Raw genomic sequence first — 23,227 nt, forward strand, 5'->3', positions numbered from 1 at the left:
GTTGATAAAGTCCAAGATGAGCAGAAACATTGTGCAAACCAGCACGTACTTTCACGAGAAAAGAAAAACATTCTTCTACCTACAGCACTTGGGAGGAATAGAATCATTTTTAAAAGATCGTGAGTTTTTTTTTTTGTTTGTTTCAAGTACAACAAAATCTATTTGAAACTGCATGGCCACCAGTTCATAGGAACAAGGAATGTGCAGGAGACTGCCTGTGGCACTTTCTGAGAGAATTTTATCGCACAGCAGGCTTAGGCTTCAGAAACTGGCATTTAACATTCTGGAGATTATATTAAGGCATTTGTAAAGAACTCAAAATGAGCAATAGGGATTAAGTCTCTTTCTAAACAGAGTTTAATATTAATATATTGACTAAAGACTTTTCTATCATGCAGCTCAGATGAATTCAAAATGAAACAGAAAACATTCACTCAGGACCACAGGCAAACAGCAACAAAAATAAAACATTCACTAAAGGAACTTGGCTTAACTACATTTTGTCTTACCCAAACCTCAGAAGTAAACAGTTTAGATTGCTTTCCTCAGCAGACATCTCAGAAAACTCAATAGTAAGGTTTAAAGTGGTATTAAGTGCAGAATCAGTGCTTTAGAATGCAGTCATTGGCAGGATTGGGCCGTGATTCCCAGTACAGACAGAACCTTTTTAAAGGACATGGAGGGGTGTGAAATACGCCCTCGGAAACATGCTGAGGAAGTGTCCTGCAGTATAAACGCTGCCCTTCGACACGAACGACCAGCAAGGAGACCTGCAGAGCCCATCTGCTCCGCTTTGCTTAGTGTTAAGCTGTAGTTTTACTCCGTCGCGTCACGCCGACATGACTGTGCTGTGAATCACTGTACATGACGCGGATGGAGGCCACCCAGGGCTGATGAACCCCTTGAAAGCGGACTGCCACTTGATTCGAGGAGGAAGAGGGAGACTATAACTCAGCACAGACAAACTAAACCCTGACAGAGCCTGCCACAAGGGCCTGGTTTTGTAAGCGTTGTGTGGGGCTGAAATATGCCACAGGAGAGACAGACACGGAGGTCCAGGAGCCCAACATTCAGACGGTAGGAACTTTAGCGCCTGGGGCTCGCGAAGGAAATGCCTCTTGGCCGCTATGTTCTTGCCTGACCTCTACTTCAATCGAAACCAATGGCGGTCAAACCGACGTCTGTTAGTGCTTCTCATCTTCGTGAGGGCTGGACGAAATCCTGTGAGCCGAAGCCGGAATCACTCCGCGCACCCGGGAGACTAAGAAAACAGATAAAAACACCCCCTCCGTCCTTGTGTGCTTCCTTTCAGCTCGGGGGGGCAGGTGTCAACCGGCGTCCGGGAGTGGGGCTCGTGCGGGGTGTGCCCTGGCGTTACCAGCCCGCGTAGACGGGCTCGGCGTCTTGAGCCCCCCCGTACCCGCGGCCCGGCGGCCTCTCCTTGCGCAGGAGGGGCGCCCGCTCCACAGCCAGCTCCCTGTCCCTCTCCCTCTTGCGCCGCAGGACGAGCAGGGCGACGACGAAGAGCGCCACTGGAACACAGGAACAGCGCGCTCAGGGCCTGCCCAACAGGGTCCCCCGCCTGCCCCCGGGGCCCCGGCTCCGCTCGACCGCATGGCCCTCACAGGCCCGGACACCCGCAGGGCCTGCGCCGCCACGCGCCGGCCTGACCGGGCTGTGGAAACAGGGCTCGGCCCCTTCGAGGCGCGAAAAAGACAACAACCGAGCACTGAACCACCACGCCTCAGTGTAGCAAAACATCTCCTTTCCTCAAGCCAGAATGGAGGAAAACACCACTGCCGTGGCCGAATATCTCTTGCCATTTCTATCCGTTTGGCCAGAGCACGGAGACTCGGGTCAGCGGACCTCAGCCCTGCTCTTGGGATGCTCCTGTGTGCCGGCTTCTTGCTCCACCTGGGCCCTAGAGTGCCACTACTCGATCTGCTAGCTGAGGCTTTTTTTCTGTACTCAGGCTTTGGATTCAAAAATATCCCAGCAGAGTGGTTATCAAATCCTGGTCCTAGGTCACCCCTGCGTCTTCTGATTTTTGCTTCCGCGACGCACTCTTTAAAATGAAGGAGATTGGTCTTCGTCACGAACCCGGAGTGATTGAGGCAATTCATCAGTGTGCCTTCAGAAGGAGGAAGAGTGCTGACTCACTGTGGGAGACGTCTGACGCAGCGCCAGTCCCACCTCTGTCTGGCCATCTATTAATAGCTGTCCAGTCAGAAATAAGGGAGCAAATTCTTAAACAGCAAGCCGGGGAAAGACAACACAGTTCTGCGTGCTGGAGTTGTTAAAAATGAGCGTACTTGAACAATTATATTTGAAGCCCAGTGCAGAAAAAAATGTTTCCCCCAGGAGCAGATCTGTTTCCTGCTCCAGTTAGCGCTGGCGATTAAGGGCCCAGTGGAACAAAACCCAGCAGACACAGGACTGAGGTTCGCCGGCTTAGCCTGACGCTAGGAGAAGAGGCTGGTGTGCCGCTCTGCCTCGGGGATACTCACAGCCTCCTGCGATGACCAGCAGGGCGATGGTGACGGGCGCCAGCTCGCAGGTGTCTCCTGCCTTGCGCAGGAAGGTCTCCATGCAGTACCCAGGGGCAGTGCTGCCCTTGGGACAGAAGGCGTCGGCAGGACACTGAATGGGGATCACGTCAGGGCTCTGCAACAGGAAGCAGGGGGGGAACATCAGTCCAAAAGCCAGAGAGCCTCCATCTGCACCTCCTCCGTGATGTCCAGCTCCCAAAAACGGGGAATGAATCGATCGAGCCTGCCACTCGTGCAGAGAGCACACAGATGGGTTCTTGCTACAGACGGCCAGGGAATGATGGGAGTGCTGCTCTTCCTATGGCGCAGGGACGCGTGTGTGGTTCTGGGACGTCCAGTCGCACAGTCAGCAAGCCAGCACATAAGGCTTCTGCAAAGTTTAAAGAATCTACCTGCCGTAGAACATACAGTGACCTTACTCCCCTCACCTTGGCTAAAGCACACACATCTCGGAGATCAGCATCAGCACTATCTCCCTCTGTGTGCTTAGAGCTGCACGGCCCACTCACAGGGGTCAGCATGCTACAGCTGCAGCATGTTTCTTGGTCTTGGTTGTGTGCAGGGTGGTCAGGCTGAACCGGTCGCCACGCTGCACCCGGCTGGGACATGGATCTTTGCAGGAGGGAGGCGGAGAAGGACTCACAGGACAGTAGTGATCCTTGGGGCAGATCTCGCAGCTCTCCTGGCCCCAGTGGATCTGGAAGAAGCCACTGTTACAGATCCTGCAGATGGTCTCGTGGGGCTCCTTGTACATTCCTGAGGGGGACACAGGGATTCGTACAGTTCAGTGGCTCTAATCCAATGGAAACGATACAAAGGTAATAAGTGGAATGAAGTCTAGCAATGTGTCTGGACTGTATGTCAGCAGGGGGATAGTCTAAAACAACCGTGAGGAATTCAGATGCTACAACGTCAGGTGTTGTAAGATTCAGTTGAATTAATCAGCTGTTGATTTGTGGGACGAGGAGAAAATGGCTAATGTCACAGAGCAAGCAAATGCAGGTGTGTTCCCCCCGTCTGTCCTCAAAGAGGAGGAAAAATATGGAACAAGTAAGCAAGCATCTCAGATAACGCCCCTCCACCCACAGGGGTTCAATCAGGTGGTCACACTAACAGAAAACACACTGCACGGGCCGAAGAAACAATATTGCATAAAAGAAACCCATTCAGCACACTGAAATGGATGAAAAATAATTCTTATTTTCAGGAACACTGTTTGTCCTAGCCTCTGTGCGTGCGATGGATGTTGTGCTGTAGTGCCGTGTGGGGCTGACTGAATGGTGCTCCCCGTGGTCGGCCGGTGGGTACCTGGGCGACAGGGCGTGCACTCCCTGGAGGCGGGCTTCAGGGACTCTGCGCCCCCCGGGCAGGGCTGGCACTGGGCACAGCTGGAGGAGCTGGAGAGAGGAGAGAGGGCAGGACTTTCAGGAGCTAGTCTGCACAACCCACCAGGGCAGACAACCCACGCCTCTGTGCACCAGCCTTCACCAGGAACAGTAATTTGTACACCAGTAATATAACCAGACTTGAAGAGATGTTCTCTCTATTTGCATTCGGCCCTGGCAGTCTGTTTCTGGAAAACTCCGCTTCTAACCTCTGTTCCACGCAGGGAAGCATGTGACCGTGTTTATCTGCGGACTGAGGGAGAGCTTGTGCTGGCAGTCATGTGAGACACTGGGACCGGGAGGCGTGTGCAGGCGGAGGCGATTTGCGGACTGCGATGTGTTAACCACGTAGATCTCTCCTCTTTCAGCTCTCACACTGGCCCACCACCAGTTAGTCTTATTTCAATCAGTACAATCGGTGCGTCATAACATTTCAGTTGTGGAGCCTTCTTCAGGTGTAGACATACCTGAAGGACACAACTGAAGAAAGTCTCTTTTCTTTTCAGCATGGAATAAATTGTGAACTATCCTACCACTGGTGCATCGATCAGCCCATTCTGACCAGAACCAGACACAATCTCTTACTGCTGATAAGGCGTCTGTCCTTGGGGGACAGCACATAAGGCGAGACCTGCTCAAGGCAGCTAACACACACACAGGAATCTGCACAGATACAGGCAGGACATTCAAACAACAGTTCAGAATCGAACCCAGGGCCCAGGAGTGGGGAGAACTCTTCACAGACTGCCCAGAAACAACCAACAACCAAGATCTTCCCTAAATCAATGAAGAAACGTATCATTGTGTTAAAACAAAAACATTAGTGTTGAACTTGGTGATTTCAGATGAGTAAGTATTTGGACACTTTCATATTTAAGTAAGTGTCAGGAGTGTAAAGGTCAGTATTTGGCTGCATATCCCATTGAAGCAAAAACTGCAAGAGGTCTGCAACCTGTTGAGCTCTTTGTCTATTCCTGGGGTGTTACAGTATGGCTTCAATTTTGTCTTCAGCGGGTAAAACTGGATTTAAACCCGAAGACTGACTAGGCTGCGCTGACTGGATGTTCTGGGCCCCTGTACTGCTCTGTGGTGAAGCTTTGTCTTCTACATGAGCAGACAAAACGTCTCTAAACTCCAGAATTCATTCTGCTGCTGCCATCTTTAGTCAAGTCACCAACACAGATGAGTGAGCCAGTGCCACAGGCAGCCCCTCATGCCCAGTCCATGCCTCTCCCTCCACCAGGCTTCCCAGAAGCTCTGCTGTTCTTTTCTCCACACTTCAACCCCTCCACCAGTCTGGAAAAGGTTTATCTTAGTCTCTTCAGGCCATAAAACGTTGTTTTCAAACTCTCCTGAAAATTCTCGTCTGGCTTTTCTGTATTTGGTGCCGATGAGGATGTGGCCTTAGTAATTCTGCAGTCTGCCTCTGTCTTCTGTGAGCTCACACCTTTCAGGGCTCCCCCTCTCCTTGTGGAGCAGTTTGCTGCTTTTGCTCCTTCAAAATAAAGATACTCAGCACTATCAATGTGACTAATTGACCCAAGATGGGAGTAGAAAATGGACTTTATTAAAAATAAAATACCGTACTTATCAGTTATGCTATTTTCATGATTGTTCTACTTCCTACAGAAAATCCTAGTTTAGACTTCACTTTCCCAGCACTGCATATATCGGTTTTCAAATGTGTTTTTTAGGTAAGGATCTGAGGTAAGGTCCAGGTGGACCACTATAGAAGAAACAATACAAGAAGCATTTCAAATGTATTTAAAACTGAGAACATGTTACCCAGCCATGCTGCTGGCTCCCCTTCAAACGCCTGGATCAGATCCTTCATCGGGGTCCGAGCACCCAGTCAGCCCGCTGGGCCGAACGCCCTTGTCCCACGTTCTAACGGACCTGGGGGGGGGGAGGCCAGTCGGCCCAGCTAGCTGGTGGCTCAGTAACACTCGTCTTGAAGGATCCTCTAGAATCCGCTTAAACAGCATGGCTCCTACAGACACCCACAACTCTTTGTGTAAAGAAATGCCTCCTGAATTTCCACAGGAATCCTGTAGCCTTTTCTGTCTCCTCCTGAAGTGGCAGGGCCCCGACTAGCTCTGCTGGTAGAGCATGAGACTCAATCTCAGGGTAGTGGCTCGGTGCCCCACGTCGGGCTGGCTCCAGGTCCTCCATGTTGGAGGTTGGGCACAAGGATAACAGCCCTGTCCTGTAAAAAAACTAATGTTGCTGCCCCTACATGCGGGAAGGCATAACAGGCAAACACCCCCCCCCCCAACCTGAGTGCCTTAGATCAAACCCCTGAGCAGGTCTGAAACTGCACAAAGTGCTTGGGTCCACATTCGGTGTCTGATCTATCAGCAAGGCAGCTGTTTACTGGAAACGTCTGCTATCTCACATCTTCTAAGATCATGAGAAACCAATAACAATAAAGAAGTGTAACAAATCCAAAAAACAGACCGTGACCCTGGAATACAGCAGGATACAGTTCTTAACAGTCATCACATCACACATTTATACCAGTGTCTGCAAAGATCCAGTGCCGTTAGTCAAGGATTATACAATATGAAGGCGTATCCAATAGTTCCTGTGACTAATACAGACTCCTTCCCGAGTGTGAAAGCAACAGTTCAAAGACAGATCAGTTGCTCTGGTTTAAAGCAAATTTGCCAGATTCATTTTCACGCTTACAGTACAAAAAACACCATACTCTAGAAAAACAAACCAAATTACACAAATGTCCAGCCACTGAAACACGGTCAGTAACGCAAAGTCCTCGTTTATTCCTCTGCGTCTGCAGCGCAATTTTGAAAGAAACTGAAAAACGACTTTCTCTTCAAATAGATGGTCCTGCGGCACAAAGGAAGCTGGTCTTACTACATATCATTTCCAGTCTCGGGCAACACAGGAAAAGCCTGCACATGAGCCCCATAAGTTCTCTTTACTTTGCCTGATGTGTACCAAGAAAAAACATTTAGCATATTTGTAACAGCCGAAATAAAAAAACTGGGATGTACGTAATAATCCAGATATATTTTGCAAATATAACCGTAAAACCTTTAATTTTCAACATGTACAGTAATAGCAGCTCCTTGGCTGATGACCCATCTCACCTTCGAGAACACCTCTCATGTCTACTGCCATGCCTTGCTTGAACACGAGACGTCTCTGTCTTTTTTAACTCTTACATTGCCATCTGAGCTCCCACCATGTTCCTTACACCCTCCCATCAACCCAAAACCTTCAACTGGCTTCCTGCCATCAAGAAACCAACATCAAGCCCAACGACCAGTGGCTCTTACTTGCAGAAGGTTCCCAGTGGGCAAGGATCACAGGAAGTGGCGTTTTGGCGAGACGTGTAATATCCTGTTCAAGATAAAATGCCCATCAGTAACAGTATAGTTGAATCTAACAATGATTCAGGAATAAGGCATGAAGACAAATTTAGGTTCACACAATAAGAGCATGCAGGAAATTGGGGAAGTTTCGTGTTTTTTAAAATCCAGATGATCTTGTGAATCTGTACATTTTAGGAAAATGCCTTTCCTGTAAAAGAAACAGTGAAACATGGCAAAGACTACTGAACCCGAATGAAAAATCCTGCTGTTTTCACAGCGTATTTGTTCATGAGCAGTGCACAAAGACAATGAGAAATACAATAAAAGTTTCCTTTGTTCATGTCTTTTTTTGCACCAACAAATTTTCAAGGGTTTTGTTCCTATAATTCTCCCCATCTTCATATTAATTCCTATCTAGCAGTTTTTTTAATTGGTGTACAACTTCTTTTTGGCTCTGACACGTGCTGGCAGTGGTGAAGTTTGTCATTGTTTGCTTGTTTAAGTGTTCCCAGGGAGCTGAATAACACGCCCACTGGCCAGTTGTTACGCAACTGTAGTCATATGAGCTGACATTTCCCCAGAAAACTCCTTTGATAGTTTCTCTTTTCCAGTGTTGAAACCCTTATAGGCCAGCTCTCCCATTTTCCACTGCAGCTCACCCAGTTTAGAATAATATTGCTTCAACTACACTTTGCTAAAAATCTTTCTTTATTTCCCTCCGACACGTACGGCTATTCCGTTAGACCACCACAATTATAAGCATGACTGAACTATCTGCACGGACACAAATACAAAGTGTGGTAGTTACTGGCAGTGGACAAAAAGACTAAAACAGCTCAACTAGCCAATGTTTTTAATCAGTAACGGTGTCGGCATGGATCTCTGAGGGAAAGGCATCGGCAGCAAAAGGCACCAGGACTGCGCTGTCTGTGTATTGATTTGAAGCACAGGGCAAAATAGGCCATCAGGTGCAGGTCAATTGACTGCAACATTCAACCTGGGGCAGCAGTTTAGTCAAAAACTCCCCAGAGCGGGGACACCAGGAGTGCACAGACCACTCATCCCAAACGGCAGTGTACACTTTAACATCTATTGGTGCCAAGAGCAGCAGCAATGGACCACTGAGCAGTAATGACAAGATAATAGAATGGTCAAATCAGTGATCCTTCGCCATGTTCTCGACACATGGATCGTTGTTAGTCTCTACTCTTCTCTGTTCAAGGCTAAAGAGATTCATTTCCTTCGGCCTGTGAGTATAGGAGTCACAGCGCTTAAGCCCCGGAATGTGTCTGGTTGATCTTCTCTGGATGAATTCCAGGGCATCATAGTTTTTTTCTGGAATGTGGTCATCATATTTGTACCCAATATTATAAATGAGGCCTTACTAGCTATTACACAATTTTTACATGAAGTCCCTTAATTTGAACTCTACTCTGTTGACGACATATCCTTGCATTTTGTTTGCCCTTTTAACTGCTTCCCTTTACTCCAAAAGCCCAGTCTGAGGCTCATTGTTCCAGAAATGCGGCTCGATCTGTATCTCCACAGCCTGAAGCGGATGTGTGTGCGCATCCTCTGAGCAACACAAAACCGCACGCTCCCGAGACTGGCAAGTGAGACGCAAGTGAGAGAGAGCAGAGGAGCTGTGCAGGTGGCCTACCTGGAGAGCAGGCTGTGCACACCTGCGAGCCAGTGGAGTTGCCGAAGGTGCCTGCTGGACAGGAGAGACACACGGGACTGCCGGTGGAGCTGAGACAAGAGAGGGGAGAGACATCAGACACCACAGAGACCTGACTTTGGTAGTGAAGACTCAGGTTGATGTTTTTAAACAGGGCAGGGCCACCCAAACTCACACCTGATTGTTATCCCATTGATTGACACTCCTGACTCTAATTATCCCCTTAACTGAACTGATAATCCTAGAGGTTCACATACTTTTTCCGACAAAGACATTTAGTGTTGTATCATTTTGATCAATAAAAAAATGAAAAAGTATATCCTTTTGTGTGTTATTTGTTTTATTGGGTTCTCTTTATCTATTTTCATGACTATTTTCACATCAAATCTATGCAGAAATTCAGAAAATTCTAAATGGTTCACAGACTTTCTAGCACCACTGTAAGCGCAGTTCATGCTGCGGTCTAAAAATATTATTTCTAAAGCTATTGAGGTTTTTCCATGTTCCTTTCCAGTGTCTGTTTCCTTCAAGTACAAACGTGTTGTTGGGACAGAAGCGTGTCTAGACACACAGGGACTAAAAACAGCACCGCAGATAAAATAGTGCAAAGGGCAGAAAAGGAAACAATACTGTGGTGAATACAACGTGCACTTCGCTTGCTTATCCTTACTGATTGCGTATTTCTGAGCAAACGTGGAGTCTTGTGAAATGGGGGCCAGAGTTTCTTAAGACGGAATAAAAAGCCTACGGCGCTGTGCTCCAACTCGACAAGGAAACACACAAGCGCACCACAATCGGCAAGCACTGAGTCACGACACTGGCAGGTCACCGTCGCCCAACATGAAGAGACCAGGTCTCCAGCTGGCCAGGTCAGCCCTGCAGCGGTGCGGTGCTTCGGTGACAGAGTCTGAAGAAGTCTGCTTTGAGGAAGGCGGATGCGGACAGACAGAGGAAAAGACGCTAAGCTGCCTTCTAACACACACAGAGGGCAGAGTAGCCAAGAGGGAAGGGGCGCTCCAGATTGCGGACAGATCTAATTCGTGAATTAGCGCAGTCAGAGAAAAGAGCCAGCTCTGTCCTGTGGAGAGGTGGCTGGGAGGGGCACTCACTTGGTGTAGAAGCCCTGGCTGCAAGGCAGGCAGAGGTCCTGAGCGGCCAGAGGTTGGTAGTGCCCCCTGGAACAGGGCAGGCAGTTGCTCTGAGCCACACACAGCCCGCGCTCTGGGCAGCACGAGCACGCCAGCGTACCTGGGAAACAGAGGGAGGAGGTACCACACTACTTCAATTTACTGTTTATACATCAGTCCATGAAACTCATGGAATTAAACTCACTACTACAGTTACAAACAGAGCCCTGTATTATGGGGCTGTATACTGTACATATTTGCAAAGGAACAAGTAAAGGTTTATTCCCTGCTGAAAAGAGAAGAAAGGAAACAACGTTTGCACTGGGGAGCCTTCATCAGGTGCGAGCCTTCTTCCTTACACCCGAAGAAGGCTCCGCACCTGAAACGTTGCGTTTCCTTTCTTGTCTTTTCAGCATGCAATAAACCTTTACTGGTTCCTTTGTAGCCCACACCTGCTGACGCAGCTGCCCACCTGGACTACTGGACATGTAGGCCTATATGGAGAGGCACTGATTGCTTGGCTCTTTATATCAGAACAGGCTACGAGCGCCAGAAGAGAGGTGAGGCTGTCTTTTAGGGCTGACAGAGCTCAGGAGCCTTCACGCCTTTCTGAATCATTTAAAACTGTCCTGCGGGACCACGTACTCAGCACGAGACATTAGTAGCGCGATCCTCACGGACGTTTTGCCATCGAATGCCGGTGGACGTAGGAAACGCCGTTTGCTCACCGTTGTCGTAATAGGAGCCGGGGGCGCAGGCCACACAGCTGGAGGTGTTGACGGCGGAGCAGTCTGGAGCCGCTGTGCTGGGAGGGACCTCCGTGGTCACAGTGGCGTTCCCACTTCCTGTGGCGTTGGTCACCACGGGGGCAAGCGTCGTCTGGCCGACGGCCATTCCTGACAAGCAAACAGCGTGGAAAAAGAGGGCTGCAGTGAAATATGAACGGAAACGGTGACAGAGGTTTTCCCAGAACACCACCCGGTAGGATGCAGGGGCTCAGCTACATTGGGCCCCTTTATATACCTGTCCTTCTCCAGACAGGCCTGTATCTTCTGACCTGCTTAGTTTTCTCCCTTTGGAATTGTGTTGAGTTTTATTAAATTGTGCGGTTACGCATGTTGAAGTGCTTCGAGATGATTGCTTTTAAAGGTGCTGTTAAAAATGCCAATTCATACTGTTTCCTCCTACTGTGATTTCACTGATCACACTGGTGGAATACCAGGCGAAAGAGAAGAACAAACCCTTCTAAGTTGGTTTTCCTAAAGCCCCCCTCTCTTTTCGAAGATCTCCATTTTCACGAAGGGGTAACTGAGGCCACAGCCACACTGAACTCTCCCGGGGAGCAGCTCTGCAGGCCCAAAACAGCAGCACGCTTCTTGGGAAAAACACCTGGCCCCGTGTTTCTCAGTCACACCCATGAAGTGCAGCATTGCAAACATACCAGGGAAAGGAAAAACAGCTACAGCTACAGTTGTCCTTCTTTCACTTATGACTCTGCTGTGAGGCTTGAAATCGAGTTTCAGTAGAGGACAGACAGATGTGCGATGAAACTGGCTCTTTCCCCACTTGTGCCACTACAGAGCTCTTTCGCAGTTAGTGATTTTATGTACACTGAAGGGCAGCCAACCACAAGAAGACAGCTTCTGTCTGACTTCCCCATTTTAAAGTCTCTTACACTTTCAGCAGAGTTTTTTTTTTCAAAAAAGGGTATAGGCTAATTCATGGAGCTTGAACACACAAACCCTTCTCAAAGCAACTTCAAGAGAAGGGAAAAATGTGTATCAGATTTGATCATAAAGATCTCTTAGGAAAATTTAATGGAAAAGACGCAGATTGTGAAGGTTTGTGGATTAGCCGATATAAGCTTGGAAGCACTGATCCTGAGTGCCATCTCCTTCAAAACTATATTCATTTCCAGACCATATGTCACTACATTTTAAGCGAAACTGAAATCCAGTTTTGGACAATGTGGTTCACTGTGAAGTACAGGAGCTTCCACATCAGAGTCTGTAATTACTTAGAGAGTGGCAAATTCACAATAAGCATGATCTGTGACCACGAGCAAACATTAACGCAACCTTCTTTACAGACACCTCCCTCCAGAGCTGTGGTGAGTGTCTGTGCTCACCGCTCATCATCTGTGAATCACAATCTGTTGACATGTTGTCAACAAAACCAGGATCTTTATTTCTGAAACAGGGGTGGGCTTCAGATAACTTGATCACACCCTAACTTCAGTCACTACATGCAGAAGTCTTGTCTGGTGCTTTCTGTTGTGAACTACACTACTTTTTTCATGAGTTACAGCAGTAAACACTGCAATCGTTGTCATTCTTATTATGACCATTTTTGTCACATGCAAGTTTCACTGTTGGTGTTTAGTGACTTGTGTTCCCACCACAGTTTCTGTTCAAAATCTCCGATCTGTAGGCGATGTCTGGCGATGTTGCAAAGCAGGTTTTCACAATGTAACTCTGACTTGCCAAGCTTGTGACACTCCCGATGCCCAGGCAACCACACCCTGCAGGGCCCTGATTCAGTAGAATATCCTACAAAAACCTGCTGGTGTCACATGTTAGCCATCAATAACTCCATCCTACTCCTTGGGGGTATAATCTTCCACATTACTAACAAATGACTAAGGAATCAGGTATTAACCACGTGAAAGACAGAGATTATTCTTTATTGCCACACAACAATAGTTGGTGGAATTTGCCTTCATGACAGCAAAGAACACAGCTGAAACACACATACGACATATACAGTACAGGAGACACACAAACATCTGTAACTGTAACATATGTAAACAACTTGCCATGTAGCAGCATCATTACACAGCGGACTTCGGAGTCCAAGGTGAATTCAGCGCTGGTGTGGCAGTGGGAAAGAGGCTGAGGTTGAAGCGGGCAGGCCTTGAGAGGAAGGGTTTGAAACGTTTTCCAGAAGGGAGAAGCTGAAAGGGATTATGAGCTGGGTGAGAGGGGTCTGAGGCGATTTTCTTGGCACGATAGGAGGGACGGCTTGAGTAGAGAGATGAAATGGAAGAGAGTTCACAGCCAACAATTTGTGCAGCTTTGGTCCCAGTCCTTTCCAGTTTGCCTTTGGAGCAGTTATCCAAGCTCCCACACCAGACTGTAGTGGAGCTTGTCAGAGCACTTTGGATTCTGGCTGTGTAAAAGTGAAGGAAAGCAAAAGAGCCTTGATCCTGAGTGACAGGGCCAACGGTCTCTCTTTGAAGTTATCACTCTTTCTTACAGGTTGTATAACTCACATACAGTGCAATGGATTCTATGGCAATACAGACTCAGCGGTACTTCACAGGACCTTTGATTCCTCGAATTGAAAACAAATATGGGTATTTCACTGGAAAATCCACCTACAGCAAGAAAGTACTACTGGAATTTTTTTCTAAAGGTACTGTACATAATACCCACAAAAATTCCAAAAAGCCTTAAATTCTAAAAGTAGTAGTAGTAACCGGATAGAAATATATCTGGCAGATACTTTTAGCCAAAGCAGCTCACACATGCACTGATTCATAGAGCTGGGTATCTTACTGTAGCAACTTTGCTCAGGGGTACAGCAGCAGTGTCTCACCTGGGATTTGAACCCATAGCCTGCTTGTCACAAGTCGAGAACCTTCATCGCCGCTCCACACTCCTACCCTAGTCCACTCCCACCTCTTCACAAGGGGCAAATGTAAATCAAGGAGACAAAACCTCTACAAACATGTTAGAAGACTATCTCAATCTTCAGCTTTTTGCTTGATTGCAACGTCAAAGAACAGGCACTGTACATGAACAGTTCTCAGCACATCCTGGTGTACTCAAGGGCAGCTGAATGAAGTAACACTTACAAAAAGAGCCCCATGAACCTGTACAGTACTGTGATTGTGTGGAGGTAATCTTATTAGCCTTTGGCCCAAGGGAATTCTTCTGGGAGGGGCACTCAACAGAGTAATGCAGTTACTCAGAGCTGGTCATGAGACGACTGGTGGATTCAACACTATCCCTGAGATTTCAATGGTTCCTCTGATTTTCATTCAGAATCTTTCTTTTTCAATCATTAATTAAATAAAACACATATGTATATAACAGATGAGGCAAACTCTCATATCCTTTTGGAGTGAAATGTAAATGTGAGCTCTGACGTCAGTTCCCACACATACTGCAGATTTTCTCCTGTGCCGTCTGAAACACACTGGGCTCTGAGGTGTGACAGAGAAACGTCAAAAACTGTCCAACTCCAGTCTGGGGAACCCAGGAGGTCCTAAAGGTCTGTTCTACTCCAGCACCCTCAGAACTGGAGCTCTTATCTGATCATCAGAGCCGGGACTCACGTTGCTGGTTCCCTTAACCATCTTAATACAATTAATTTAAACTGTTTGATTGTTTTCAGCTCTTAAACATGTTGTTAAAATTGTAAATGAAACAGACTAATTTTTGAAATATCTGAAAGTTTATTTTTCTGCTCAATCAAGTAACTTCTTAGTTTCGTCCAATTAAGGCTTCGGTCAGATAAACTGGGCTGGAATGACAGCCAGCAGGCCTGGGTCTCCAGGACCAGGAGCAGAGTCTTACCTCCTGCAAGAGGGGGGCCTGCCAACAATTATTCAAGGAGGTGGGGAGTGGGTGGTTTCCAACAGATCACTTCAGCAGGTGACGCAACCAAAATTCCCACTAAACCGTAGGGCACGATAAGGAAAAATGTGCGCACAATGTTTTTTGTTCAAAACCAAGAGAACAAAAAAAGGAAGCACAATCAGGTTTGTTTTAAAGCCATCGGGGAAAAGGGAAACCACCTAGTAGCATCTGAAACTTTGAAATGAGTGTGTGAGTTTACGTAACGCTTGACCGATTTCTTCCGCAATTTGACAGCGCAACGAATCAGACAAGGAACTGAGACACCAGGACAAGGCTACATCCTAGAGAAGACGTCCTGCATTCTGGAACAGGGATTTGGTGAGAGGAACCCAGCTCACCATCACAACATGCGTCTCAAAGAAGAATACATGTAAAAACAAATTCTCAATTCTCACAAGCTGTGGCTGTCTCTTCACATTCAGACTGCTGCAGGCAGAAAGCATGCTTCTGCTCCCGAATGCACTGGAAGTTTAAACCATGGCACAACCTAGACAAGAGAATTTCCTGGTTCTCATCGAAGGTAAGGACAGCACGAGAGAGAAGGACTGTTGAGCTACACAGAGGGGCATCGTGCATGCATATGGCCTCATGCTCTATGAATGGCACTTCAGAGTTTGGCTACACACTGCCCCTGTGGCACACAACACAGCTCAGACCTGAACTGTCACCCAGTCATTTCTTATCAATGTATTTCCTGGATTTTCTTTCAATAGACAAGAACAACAATCATGACAATTGAGATGCCCAATGCCTCTCAACATTTAGTGAGGACAGCAGGGTTAAATAGTTCTAGTTGCCTGGAGCCTCCTGAGTGGCTCGACCAGTGCAGGTTGAGCTCTGTGAACACGGGTCCGAGCCTGGGTAGCATCACAAGCCCAGTGTGACCGGAATATCCAGAGTAGCTGTCGACTGCGGCTCGGACAGAGTGGAATTCGTGGGCCAGGGCTCTCGGATCTCGGTGACACGACGCCCCCCAGTGGCCTCCCGCACAAGTGCAGGCATGTAGTGCTGTCAGTCAGAAACGCGCCTCTTCCGTAATTAATCATATTAATTCCTTACACTTATACGGTGCTTTTCTGCAAACTCCACTCAAAGTGCTTTACAGGTAGTGGGGACCCCTCAACCACCACCAACGTGCAGCCCCACCTAAAGTTGATGCAACGGCAGCCCATACTGTGCTCACAGTACGCTCCCCACACATCAGCTCTCAGTGGGGAGGAGAGCAGAGTAATTTAGATGGGGATTATTAGGAGGCCATGAATGGTACAGGCCAATGGAGAATTTGGCCAGGATGCCAGGGTTACACCCCTACTCTTTGCGAGAAACACCCTGGGATTTTTAATAACCACAGTAACCAGAGTCAGGACCTCGGTTTTACATCCAAAGGACGGTGTCTTTTATAGTACAGTGTCCCCGTCATTATACTGGGGCATTAGGACCCACATGGACCGCAGGGTGAGCGCCCCCTGCTGGCCCCACTAACACCTCTTCCAGCAGCAACCTTAGTTTTTCCCAGGAGGTCTCCCATCCAGGTGCTGACCAGGCTTGCACCTGCTGGGCTTCAGTGGGCTGCCAGCTGGGAGCTGCAGGGTGATATGCAGCATCAAAGAACAGGCATGTATATGACCGGATCTCAGCACATCCTGGTGTACTCAAGGGCAGCTGAATGAAGTAACACTTACAAAAAGAGCCCCATGAACCTGTACAGTACTGTGATTGTGTGGAGGTAATCTTATTAGCCTTTGGCCCAAGGGAATTCTTCTGGGAGGGGCACTCAACAGAGTAATGCAGTTACTCAGAGCTGGTCATGAGACGACTGGTGGATTCAACACTATCCCTGAGTTTTCAATGGTTCCTCTGATTTTCAATCAGAATCTTTCTTTTTCAATCATTTATGAAATAAAACACATATGTATATAACAGATGAGGCAAACTCTCATATCCTTTTGGAGCGAAATGTAAATGTGAGCTCTGGCGTCAGTTCCCACACATACTGCAGATGTTCTCCTGTGTCGTCTGAAACACACTGGGCTCCCAGGTGTGACAGAGAAACGTCAAAGATTGTCCAGCTCCAGTCTGGCAAAGCAGGAACCCAGGAGGTCCTATAGGTCTGTTCTACTCCAGCACCCTCAGAACTGGAGCTCTTATCTCATCATCAGAGCCGGGACTCACGGTGCTGGTCCTGCAAGCCACACACACACACCTGCTGGGCTCCGATCCCAGTTACACAAATAAAGCCCCAATGTTCTTAACAGGATTAATTTAAAATTTTGTCAGATTCTTTTCATCTCGTAAACGTGTTGCATGTGGAGGCTGCCTTTTAACCACTGCAATTCACAAGTACATTAAAATCCCAAGCATCTGAGCAGAAAAATAAACTTGCAGATCCTCCAGATAAGTGCCTGTTATAATTGTCAGCTTCCTCAAGGCCACAAGCCACTTCCTTCTAGCTGGGCTAGAATAACAGCCAGCAGGTCTGTGGGCCTCCAGGACAGAGAGTGGGAGCCCCTGAATGAGTCAGACCGGGGTTGGGGGTGAACCTGGAGCGGTGCACCTCCCCTGCCGACCTGGAACTTTCACTCTTGCTAGCTCGACTGCAAGACGCAGCTCGAGAGAAAGCTGGACAGGAAGAAACTGGTGAACGAGGGAGTGTTTCTGTCTCTGGGGTGCTGTATGTAAATTCTGTCTCTCAGTTTCATCAGGCGATCGGACTACGGCTCTGGCTGGTGCAAAACACAGCAGGCATAACTGAAATGTGCAACTTATCACATCTGCACTGGCTGCCCAGCGCGTTTCACACTGCATTGAAGTCTCTTCCCCCAGTGAGCCTACCTCCATCTGCCATTACACTGATCCAAAGGACAGAAGCGGGATCAAACCAAATGTCCCGACTAGGACACACACTTCAGGTCACCCATCAAAAGAACTTCCAATTTTAAGGCTAGAACAGGATATTTAAAACTGCCATAACACAGCAATAACGTGATGGTTACTTAATAAAGTTAACTGCAACATTCCACCTCTCCTCTTTGTTCCTACCACACCTTATGTCAACTTTTAAAAAATCCTGTGGCGTTTCGTAATGCCACAGTAAGAAATTCTTTCCTCGCGTTCCTTGTACATAACTCAGTAATAAGTCAGTAACTTCTATTTAGTCTTGAACAGAGAAGTCTATGAGGTGAACCGAACCGAGCTTACCAAATCTTCAAAGGCAGTGACCAGATAAAACGATCAGCCCTCTTCCAGAACGTCAGTGGGAAGACAAATCTAAGAACTAAGGGGACATGCGTTTACGAAAAGGAGGAACATCTTGACACCAAGGGTTATGGGAGCGTGCAACAAACCACCCAGCTGTAATCAACACAAATACCTTGATTTCTTTGAGACCAGCTAGCATCCGAGTAAGCTAAACAAACCAAATGTAACTTCTCCGTGCCGCCAGAAGTGAGAGAAACTTCAACACTTTCTGAAAGACGTGCAGGTGCACCATTTCCCTTCAGTGCCTCACAGCAAGCGAGATTCAGAGGGAAGTCTCCCACAGGTGTGCAGCCCATTGACGTTCATCAAATGTGAAACTAAACTGCACAAGTTCCCTTTCCAGCAAGGCATGGCTGATTCATTCCTGAATTCGTCCTCATTTACAATGGAGCTGGAGTTCGGCCGAAAGAAACCGTGAACCAAAGGAAAGTGACAAACAAGGGGAGGTCATTCAGACCACCCAGCTCATGGTGCTGCTGACTGATCCAGCTGTTTCTTGGAAAGAGGCCAGGGAATCAGTTTCCACAACACAGCTGGGTAACTTGTTCCATACTCCCTCAACTCTTTGTGCATCAGGACAGCTTGTCAGAGGCGGTTTGCCGGTGCCGTGAAGCTCCAGGAATCTGCTAGGTTTGCATCAGATTTATCATGTGAAAAAAATAAGTAAACCTTCCCTTCCGAATCGCCCAGCCCCTTCTCCTGTAAAGCTGAACGAACAAACGGGGATACGGGACTGACTGTCACTTGGACAAGACCAGCCTACACTGCTGCTGAAAGAACAGCAACAGCACTCGCAGTGTTGGTGATTAATGTGAAAGGAAAATAAAGTAAAACTCCCTGACACTACATATTTCAAAACAAGGTGAACAGTAAAGCTTTCAGGCTGGGGTAAAACATACATAACACAGCAGTAAGGCATGTATGTTTTTGGTCTCAAGTATCAACAGGACGAGTGAAAGGACAAGATGTCCTCTGAGAAACAGCATGGCTCAACATCTTCAGTTTCTGTAGGAGAGAAAAACTGTTTTCCAGTGGTAGATCACTGGAAGAAAAGCTCAGCAACAAGCATGTTCAGAGTTCAGTGGAAAGTACAAGCAAGTATATTAATCATGTACCTGCACACAGTGTCACAGTAGCAAACTAACACTGGCACTGTCCATCTGTGAGCAGAAAACGACTTATTTCTGCCCTGTCTTCAGACATCAAGAACCCCAGGCAGAATGTCTCTAAGAGGACACAGGAAACCTGAACACTTGGAGAAAGCCGACACACAAGAGAACATACAAACTCCACACAGAAGGTACTCTAGTCCAGAATCAAACCTACAGTAGGAACCCAGAGCTGTGAAGCACCAACCCTACCAGAGACACCACCCTGCTAGCCACTGGCATCAGAGGATCACAAAGAGAAAGTTATAAATCCCAGCAGACTCTCTGTATAGTTTGCTTTAGGGCTGTAAAAAAAATCGCACTATTTTCTTTTTAAAGAAAAGGAAAGGTGTTCTACGAAATATGGGAGGATTAACTCTGTGTAGCAGACTCAAGAGTGGAGAAGGTGTACGGACGAACAGCTTGCGACAGAAATAATACAGACATAGCCGCTTAAAATTCATGATCGCCGGACATGAGGCAGATTCTAGCAACTGAGGATGATCCTTTAATTCCCCAAAATTTCCAACCCTCTCCGACGACGCTGTTTACAAACATGGGCACAGTTTGTCCTGTTTTTAAATACGCCGAGCAGGAATATACAAAGTATGGCATAGGATCGATGAAGGGGATGCTCGTTTATTCCCGACAGGCACAACGAACTCTCGTGAACATGCGAGCCGATTTTCTGCAAACTCTCAGGGTGGTGAACAGAGACCATTTGTTAAACAAAAATGTTAATTTATTATCAAGTAATAAAAAATAATAATAAATAGGGGGTAAGAGATTAATACAACATTAAAAGTAACTAAGCCAAATCGTGGCATTGTTTTCCTTTCTTCAATGAGCGTGAATCTGAAACTTTCTAAAGGTCATAAAAATCCTTTACTTCTCCTACATTGCGCCTTCGTGATATTTTACAATCAGCGTTACAAAGGCTGTAAATCTGCAGTTCAGTCGCGCTGTTTTGTTTATTTTTCCCCCCACAAAATGTGCCCTGAATTAGGGAAGAAAACGCGGCACTCACCCAGCAGGCAAACAGCGCTCACCGCGCACAGCCACGGCGTCAGGCAGCGGGCCATCTCGCTCCAGAAGTGAAGCAAACCAGGGTCGCCGGAGCTATGCGCTCGGCTTGCTTTCATTCATGAGAAGTGGCGCTGGCAGCCCCGGGCACAGCTGGAGCCGCTGGGCTTCCCCTGTCATATGACATCTCGTCATGTGATTATCCTCGGCCGAACTGGGGCTCCATAACGCCGTCATTGTTTTAGATCTGCTGCGGATTTCTCTGAATCATACGTCGGGGGAGCTGCGTCCTTTTGGGCTATTAAAAAATGTTACGCGAACATGCCGCTTCCTTTTAATGTTGTTTCATCTTTGCTTTCTTTCAAAGAAATACGCCGAGTATTTTTTTTTCCCCCTCTAAGATTCAGGTGTCACAACCAAAGCTGCAAGCGAGTTCCAAGTATCACGTTGAATATGACACAGCCACCTCTTGCACATCGTTGTCATTTGACGCTTGATGAGGCGCATAATGTTTCTTAAAACCAACGAAACCCGAACAGGCGCTTTCTGTCTCTGAAGAGCGGCTGGGGGGAGCGGGCGGTGCAGGCTAGCGATGACGGCCGTAGGGAAAAGCTTTGCTTCCTTCAGTCAGTGTGTGGACCACCGTCTTGGACTGATGCATGACAGGGCTTGAGCGTATTCAGCTCATACACGCACTTGGTCTTGCTGTAGACCTTGAGGTAGAGTGCAAAACTTTAACTTGACAAAATATCAAAAGATGTTTAGTAGATTCTGAGTTTGAATGAATTTGAGAAATGTTGTAGAGCGGGTATATCCACCCACATGTGCTGTGTGTTACTGCAGCTTTCTGATCATGGGCCGATCTCTCTCTCTCCCGGAGTATGCGGCAGTCCTGCAGGGTTTGGAGGTATTAAATCGTTCGTTAATACTGGGTACAGTGTTACGCGTCAGTCAATCGCAGAGACGGTTAAAATTAAATACTGTAATTTATTGATCTTTTTGAGCAAAACCTTAGCCTTCGAGTATCAATTTCCCTTAACTGAACACAAGTGATGCATAACCTACCAGAGTTCCCGGTCTGTGAAAGCAGGTGATTTAGGGTGAGCTAATTTTATTGTAACTTGTCTCCCATGAGATTTAAGAGCACTCTTCTCCAGTGATGTCCTTGCCCATGTTGGGATAAGGTCAGTATCAGTATGAGCTCTCAAAGTAACCTGCTCCTGCACTGTGCCTCTCTACCAGATCATCCCTGATTTGTTTCGAAAGCTACATACTTGATTTGCCTTCTCACTACCAGAAATGTGGTTTGAATTATAATTCTTACAGAGGTAAATGCATTTACTCTAAAGTCAAGTGAAAAAACTTTAATTACACACAGAATGAGACCAATACACACATTTTGCGACCTTTCAAACTATTGTTTTGCACATGAACTGATTTAGGGTTGCATTAGCAAAGGGGTTGTAATGTGAACAAGACCTTCATAAATGTAAAAATCCAATTAATTTACATTTGATCATCATTCTAATACATCAATTGTGAATACGTTCAAAAATTTTTTTTTTACGGTACAATACAGTACTTTGAGATTCTTAAACACTCAAGAACAAAAGTATTAGAATTTTATCATTATTCTTTTCTGCATGTATATGTGTATTGTTTGGGTTTGCTGCTGCTGTAAAACACTGTCTCTTAGGGATAATAAAGACTTAAAAATGAAAGTCTATACAGAAAAAAGTAAATCAGAGAAAATGTAAGCAAATGCAAAAATGAATAAAAAGTCAAGGAATATTATAAATGCATCAGATCTGTTGACTACGAGTTATCAGTGGTTACAATATGTGCGGTTAAATATCAACTGTATAATTATGAGTAAAGAAATTATGAGGATCTGAGTGCATAAAAATGTCAGAGCATCACATAGCATCTTTTATAGGGCATTAGCTTCAAGTAGCGAGTCAGGCGCCGTTGCTTTCGCTTACGGCCACACCACCCTGAACACGCCCGATCTCGTCTGATCTCGGAAGCTAAGCAGGGTCGGGCCTGGTTAGTACTTGGATGGGAGACCGCCTGGGAATACCAGGTGCTGTAAGCTTTTGCTCTCCCGGCCAGCAGAGGTCGCTAATTTACAAACCTTTTCTAGGAAATCAGAAATGTATGTGTGCTTACCCTTCGTGCATCGTAAAACATCTAAATCGATTGATTTGCCTTTTTTTGATGTGACAAGTTTATAGTACCTTCAATCAGCAGAAAAACTGATGAACTGGAACGTGAAAGATGTTGAAGTGGAAACGAGTACTGACTGGAGTCTACGTAGTTGGTAACAGTATGAAACTTTATGCCTGACATCTTTATCCACTGCTGTGGTTAATGCACACAACAGACCGAGGGATCTCCAGTTCTTTGTCATTTTTCCTCTCATGTCTCAGAAAGGATGCCTTCCCTTAGTCCAGCAACAAATCCAACCTCAAAGCTTTAAGAATAATAATTTATTTTCTTGACACTCAAAGCACTTTACAGGTAATGGGGACTCTGGGTTTACACCCCTACTCTATTCAAGAAACACCCTGGGATTTTTAATGATCACAGAGAGTCAGGACCTCAGTTTTACATCTCATCTGAAGGATGGTGCTTTTTTACAGTATAGTGTCCCCATCACTACACTGGGGCATTAGGACCCACATAGACCACAGAGTGAGCACCCCCTACTGGCACCTCTTCCAGCAGCAACCTTAGTGTTTCCCAGGAGGTCTCCCATTAATGTACTGGCCAGGCACACACCTGCTGAGCTCCAATGGGTTGTCAGATTTGAGTTTAGGGGTGACATGGTTGCTGGTAGTTTTCTTCATACAATTGCAATAACTGGTTCTTAAGCAGATCCCAAAAGGTGCAATTAAATTCTGGAGTTTTAACCTTGTGCATGCTTTCTAGCATCTAATCACTTTAACACAATTCTCCCTTGCCATAAAACACTGAACTTCATTTTCCACCTTGAGCCAGATACAGGAAGATTTCATTTCAGCAGATCCCTGTGGATGTTTACTTTTGGAGAGAGTGATACTTCTAATCATCTGGATCAGA

The 23,227-nt window shown here is 46.7% G+C and overlaps 1 protein-coding gene and 1 non-coding gene across 2 annotated transcripts; one reads left to right on the forward strand and one right to left on the reverse strand.

The window, feature by feature from the left end:
* Positions 1 to 1,057: 1,057 nt before the first annotated feature.
* On the reverse strand, positions 1,058 to 20,867 carry LOC107077044 (furin-like protease 2). The gene is made up of 9 exons (XM_015344402.2): positions 20,151 to 20,867; positions 10,803 to 10,970; positions 10,057 to 10,195; positions 8,930 to 9,018; positions 7,234 to 7,297; positions 3,858 to 3,946; positions 3,193 to 3,305; positions 2,508 to 2,664; positions 1,058 to 1,532 (listed from the first exon to the last, which is right to left on the reverse strand). Exons 1-9 carry the CDS (start codon positions 20,263 to 20,265, stop codon positions 1,375 to 1,377), a joined length of 1,092 nt encoding a protein of 363 aa, XP_015199888.2. The 5' UTR covers positions 20,266 to 20,867; the 3' UTR covers positions 1,058 to 1,374.
* Positions 20,868 to 22,122: 1,255 nt separating this feature from the next.
* Positions 22,123 to 22,241, forward strand: LOC138241755 (5S ribosomal RNA). Its single transcript, XR_011191024.1, has one exon. It is a non-coding gene; the product is annotated as a 5S ribosomal RNA (ribosomal RNA).
* The last annotated feature ends 986 nt before the right edge of the window (positions 22,242 to 23,227 follow it).

This window comes from Lepisosteus oculatus, chromosome 1 (assembly GCF_040954835.1).
Source record: "Lepisosteus oculatus isolate fLepOcu1 chromosome 1, fLepOcu1.hap2, whole genome shotgun sequence".
Taxonomy (NCBI): Eukaryota; Metazoa; Chordata; class Actinopteri; order Semionotiformes; family Lepisosteidae; genus Lepisosteus; species Lepisosteus oculatus.